The following is a 6,330-nucleotide window of genomic DNA, read 5'->3' as shown; positions in this document are numbered from 1 at the left end:
AATCGGGCTCCTTAGCGGAAAAGAAGGGGTTAGGGAAGGTGTCCCCACAGGCTTCCTCGCTGACGGGCTCTCACAGGTGAGGGTCCTGAGAGAGGCAGGCGCCCACCTGGAGCCAAGCATCCCCGGGGATGGCGTGACTGCAAGCAGAAGCGTTTAGAGCCTAAGGCGGAGGGCCCATTAATCGCCTCGCAGCTGCAACGTGGAATCACCTTCCAAAGATTCGGCCTCCGGGCAGGAGCTCCGCGAAGCCGCGGACGTGGCGCAGCCGCTCCAGGCCTCCCCCGCGCAGCCTCGCGCACCCGCCGCGGGCCCGCCTCCGCCGACGAGCGCGCTCTCGCCGCTGCAGGAACTTCAGGAACTTGGCTTTCGTCTCGGACCCAAAGCATGACCTTGGGGTTTGGTGTGGTTTCTTTTTTTTTTTTTTTTTTTTTTTGTACATTGCTGAGTGTGGGGAGCCCCGCCTTTCCGGCCGGGGCTTGGCCGCGGGGCCGCCCCTCCCGCGCTCCGGGCCCGCGCTCCTTCCCTGACGGCGCTGGAGGGCCCGGCGGTGCGGCCCGGAGACCCATGGCGCTGCCCGCCTGGCTGCAGCCCAGGTAGGGCGCGCGGCCGGGGCCGGGGCCGGGGCCGGGGCCGGGGCCGGGGTTCCCTCCGCCGACGCCCGCAGGCAGCTGGGCAGGCACCGGGCGGCGCCGCGCCCCCCTGCGCTCCCCTAGCCCTGGGGCTCCTGCCCGGCGGGAGCTGGTCTTCAGGTCCCTGGGCAAGCCCAGGAGGAAGGCTCTGTTATTTCCCCCGTGTCCAGACGAGAAAGCGGGAAGGACAGGCGGCGCCGCCAGCCGTGCCTTTGGTGCACCCCCTACCAGCCCCCCCCCCCCCCACACACACACCGGGAGCCCTTTCCGGCGTCCCACGGGCTGGCTTTACACCTACTTCTGCAGAAACACCTATTGCGTGTGTAGAGTCCAGGGCCCAGTTCCAGAAAAGCTTGCTCAGCCGTGTTAGGGTAGGCCCTGGGGATGTGTATGTTTAACCTGCGGGCCAGGTGATTCCCCTGCTGGATTAAGGGGGCAATCCTTTCGCCCGCCCCTGAGTCTGTCGCATCATCTGTAGGGGCCCTGTCCTCAAGCCATACTGCATTCCCGCTTCAGAAATGCCTTCTTTCTCAGAGGTTTCATAGCTCCGACTCGGAGAAATCCTTGTCTATACTGGCAGGGCCCCTCCTGCCACCCTTCGGAGCCCCCAGGGCACACTTCAAACAATGCTTTCCCTAACTACCTCAAACTGTATCTCTCCGTCATCCCTTAGTCATCTCCCCAGCAACCCAGTTTTAAACCCAGCTTGACTTCCCTTTTCTGACTTAAGTCACTAAACTGCTTTCTATGTGTGTCTGGTGAAGGAAAGGAACTGCCCCTGCAAATATAAGGCAGCGGCGACGTGCTGACCCCCATCACATAATGCGTAGGAAAGTCTGGTATGGCCAACGCCTAAATTACCCACCATTTGGAAATGCACCATCACTGCTCCCCTCTTGTAGCTGTAGACCAGGGATCTCGGCTTTGCACTAGCAGGCAAGCACTGAGCTGGTCAAGCCCTTACCATCCTCCCGCCCCCTCCCGCCCCCACCCCCTCAAATCAAAGCCATCTTTGCAATGCTTATTTTAGCCCTTGGTGAGAACAAGGTTAGAACTTCCTCAAAGCTGAAAGTGAATTTTGAAATAGAGCCATATTTGGCTTTAAGCAAACTCAGGATACTCCTTTTAAGCAGATCATGTGTGCTCTGGGTCCTTTCAAAATCTGATATGCATTACAGAGATAACAACAACAAAAGACTGATAAAGAATAATTTTCTCTTGCTCAGGTGGGCTAGTAGGTTAAAAGATGTGTGTACAATGCTGAAAAGATTATTGAAAGGAAGCATTTAATGGTATTTTCCTATATTTATAGGTATAGGAAGAAGCACCTATCTTTTCATCTACTACTTAATCCAGTTCTGTGGCCACTCATGGATATTTACCAATATGACAGTCCGATTCTTTTCATTTGGAGAAGGTAAAACTCCAAAAAACAGTTTTGGATTTTTAACTTTCAATATTTGCTTTCACCCAGTTCTGCTTATATTAATTTTTTCACTTCTATGAACTTTACCTAATATCCTTCGCTGCTCTAAAATTTAGTAGCCATATTTTTTCAGGAGCCTTACTTCTTGCAAAAACAAAAATTTTTTTGGAGAAGGGGGCAGGTGAGATGAGGGAGAGAGACTTGGCTTCCCTCTGACTAGGCAGTTTGTCCTGAAAGCACAGACATGGCATTGGGGTGGTGTTGTGTGACTCTCCCTTTTTGGTTCTGCGGCAAACCTTAGCCGATTTGATGGGCTTTGAGGAAATCTGTAAATTGCAGTATAACATTTTGTGCAGAGAGCTGAGGAATTAACCAAATTCTTCCCTTGTTTTTTTATTCCCCAGGAGTAAGATAACTGGACACCACTAATAAGTGAAAGACAAACTGTTATAGTCTCCAAGGTTATATTTGTATATTTGGTCCCTGTAAGGAGTCGTGGGTTCCTAAGTAAATGACACACATTATAGATGATTTACTGTTTATATGGTAGTTGGTATTAATGGTTAAAGTCAAAAGTTTCCTCCAGATTTCTAAAAAGTAAAAAAATTAAAAAAAAATAAAATAAAATAAAAAGTAAAAAAATTTAACTAGCATTTCAATTTTTAAAAGATGAAGCACTAAGTGACTGTCAAAATAACATTCTTTTCACATTCCATCCCTACATGGGTGTCATCACAGTTTACAAACACTGGGTGACTTGACAGTTTGAGCCACTGCTGGTTTCAGCTAGAAACAAACGCTTAAAATATATCCAGGAAAGGTCATGCTGTGTCATCAATTCAGCCTTCTGTATCATAAGGACATTAATCTAATTCTGAGGTACCATGACTATTTTATGTTGCTCTTTCTTACTGCAAATCTGCAGTTAAACTCTTGCCTTCAGCATCCTCCAAAGATACAACCCAAGGCTTGAATTTCAGCTATGAATGTTGGGAAGCTTCAAGCAGAGGAAAACATGAGCATGGGGGATACTTCCTGTATGTTTATAGGGGGAAAAAAAAATCAATACTTTGAGGCCTTGGAAGTTCACTGGGGCTTTGTGGGCACAAGACAAGTCATTCACTACAAGAGTCACAAGCAACGAACGCTTTTTTATCCTGCCTGGCCTTTCTAGTGGGAAAAATTGCTTTAAGTCAGCTGTGTGTTTATATCATAGTTATTATCCTACTGTTACAGTTATAGAAACCTTATTAAAGAAACACAACCATTCATATGGGAAGCAGATTGAAAAAGCGACTGAAAACAAGTAAATGGGAGCTGAGTACAATTCCTGAGTCAAAGTATAAATTAAGGAGCTTAGTAGTGATCTAATCACCTGAATAGTAGTAACACCTGCTACCTTCCCGGTCACAGAGCTGTGTCACTGATAATGCTCCATTGTAGCAAGCACAGGGCAGCAGGTGGGAGCACCGACTGCCGGGCCTCGGGAACTGTCTGTGAAACGGGGATGATGATCATTTTAGTATTCACCTCACAGAGCTGTTGAGAAGGGTAATCACTGGGTAGTAAAGACAACAGTGTTTCCTAGATGTCTTAACATGGCAGGGTTTCATTTGAAAATCTAAAGTGAGATATTTATCCTATTTAGAGGAATAGTTTCCCTCCTAGCTCAGTTCTCTCCACATGCAGTATGGGCTTTCTGCAATGCAGTCTCCAAAAGTCTCCACCAGAGGCCCAGGTTCTAGCAAAGGTCCAGAAAGCACTAACCAAGTGTGTATAGGACACAAATGCTACACACACATAAGATGTATTAAACATGACCTCGTTATGAATGTCCTTTCTGTAAAGCTTCTCTGGAATCCTATTTTTCTCATCTTTGTCATTTTCTTGTCCATGATAAAGATGTGAGCATGCCAGCTTCTATAACCTGTTTACATTTGATATCATCTAGATTATACTGGGTTACTTTAAGTGGGACTGTTTTATAAAATATATGGGGAATTATAATATATATATAATATATATATAATATATATAAAATATGTATATATATGGAGAATTAAAAACTAGCTTTCGCCATGGGCCGCCTTTTTCAGATTTTTACTTTTTTGGAAAAAGAGCAATTAAGATGTACTATAATATGCAGTGCTTCCTTTGGTTGCATAGTATTCTTGATAATTTAGTAGCTGTTAGGAAATTTCTCAAATATACAATGAAAAAAGAAGCAAATCATGATTTTTATTTCAAAGTCCTGCATATTTTTGGGTTGTGACCCAGCTTTTACTTACTGTACCTGTTTTTAATTCCCTGGACACAGATTCCATGGTCGACACTTTTTATGCTATTGGTCTTGTGATGCGCCTTTGCCAATCCATTTCCCTCCTGGAGTTGCTGCACATATGTCTTGGCATTGAACCAAACCATCTGCTGCCTAGGTTTCTGCAGGTAGGTTTTTGTGGGGTTCTTTAAAAAGAAACAATATTATTGGGGGCACCTGGGTGGCACAATCAGTTAAGTGGCCAACTCTTGGTTTTGGCTCAGGTTGTGATCTTGGGGTCCTGAGATTGAGCCCTGCACTGGGCTGAATGCTCAACAGGGAGTCTGCTTCAGATTCTCTCTCCCTCTCCTCCTGCCCCTCCCACTCTTGATATCTCTCTCTCTAAAATAAATATAATCTTTAAAAACACACACACAATATTATTAACTATATTCCCTATGCTCTAGTTTTCATTCCTGTGACTTTATAACAGGGGTTTGTACTTATTCATCTCCTTTATTTTGCCCATCCCCACAACCATCTCTCCTCTAGCAACCAGCAGTTCCCTGTATTAAGGAGTCTGTTGGGGATTTTTTGTTTGTTCATTTGTTTTTTAGATACTACAAATAAGTTGATTATACGGTATTTGTCTTTCTCTAACTTATTTCACTTTGCATAATACCCTCTAGCTCCATCCATGTTCTTGTAAATGGCAAGATCTCATTCTTTTTCATGGCTGAGTTACATTCTTGTGTGTCTATACACACACCACATCTTCTTTATCCATTCTTCTATGGATGGACACTTGGGGTTGCCTCCATACCTTGGCTATTATAAATAATGTGACAATAAACAGAGGGGTACATATGCTTTCAAGTTAGTGTTTTTGTTTTCTATGGGTATATACCTAGTAGTGAACTTACTGGATTATATGATATTTCTATTTTTATTTTTTAAAGGAACCTCCATACTGTTTTCCCCAGTGGCTACATTAGTTTACATTCCCATCAGCAGTTTCCTTTTCTCCACATCCTTGTCAACACTTGTTATTTCTTGTCTCTATGATTCCAGCCTCTCTGTCAGTTGTGAGGTGTTCTCATTGTTTTGATTTGCATTTCCTTGATGATGAGTGATGTTGAGCATCTTTCCATGTGTCTGTGGGCCACGTGTATGGTTTCTTTGGAGAAATGCCTGTTCAGTTCCTCTGCCCATTTTTTTATTGGATTGTTTTTTTTGGTGTTGTGTAAGTGCTTCATATATATTTGGCTATTAAACCCTTATCAGATATTTCACATGCAAATATCTTCTCCTACTCACTAGGTTGCCCTTTTGTTTAGTTGATAGTTTCATTTGCTCTGCAAAAGCTTTTTATTTGGTGTAGTCCCAATGGTTTAATTTTGTTTTTGTTTCTCTTGCCTGAAGAGAGATAAGCATAAATATGTTGCTAAGGCTGGTGTCCAAGAGATTACTGCCAATGTTTTCTTTTAGGAGTTTAATGGTTTCGGGTCTCACATTTAGGTCTTAAATCCACTCTGAGTTTGTTTTTGTGTAAGAAAGTGGTCCAATTTCATTCTTTTGCATGTAGCTGTCCCATTTTTCTCAACATCATTTGTTGAAGAGACTGTCTTTTTCTCCATTGGATATTCCTGCCTCCTTTGTTGAAGATTAATTGACCACATAATCATGGGTTTTATTCTGGGCTCTCTATTCTGTTCCATTGATGTGTCTATTTTGTGCCAGTACCATACTGTTTTGATTATTCCAGCTTTGTCATAGATATTGAAATCTGGAGTTGTAATATCTTTACTGTATGGTTCTCTCTCAAGATTACTTAGTCTATTTGAGGTCTTTTGTGGTTCTATACAAATTTTAGGTTTATTTGTTCTAGTTCTGTGAAAATGCTTGTGGTATTTTTTATAGGGTTTGCATTAAGTCTGTAGTTTCCTTTGGGTAGTATGGATATTTTAATGATAGTAATTCTTCTAGGAGCATGGTTCTGCAGGTTTTAATCACATTAT

The 6,330-nt window shown here is 43.7% G+C and overlaps 1 protein-coding gene across 2 annotated transcripts in view; it reads left to right on the top strand.

Annotated features, from left to right (window-relative positions):
- The first annotated feature begins 479 nt into the window (after positions 1–479).
- Positions 480–6,330, top strand: part of HACD4 (3-hydroxyacyl-CoA dehydratase 4) — a 30,266-nt gene continuing 24,415 nt past the window's right edge. The window contains exons 1-2 of one of the 2 annotated variants that reach the window (XM_049116176.1): positions 480–593; positions 4,373–4,500. In XM_049116176.1, the coding sequence (XP_048972133.1) occupies positions 4,378–4,500 (123 nt within the window). In that variant the 5' untranslated portion in view covers positions 480–593; positions 4,373–4,377. Of the gene's footprint in view, positions 594–1,920; positions 2,047–4,372; positions 4,501–6,330 lie in introns of those variants that run through there. The other variant, XM_049116175.1, reaches the window with a different exon arrangement.

The sequence above is a fragment of the Canis lupus genome, chromosome 11, assembly GCF_003254725.2.
Source record: "Canis lupus dingo isolate Sandy chromosome 11, ASM325472v2, whole genome shotgun sequence".
Taxonomy (NCBI): domain Eukaryota; kingdom Metazoa; phylum Chordata; class Mammalia; order Carnivora; family Canidae; genus Canis; species Canis lupus.
This window is presented reverse-complemented; position numbering and strand designations above follow the sequence as displayed.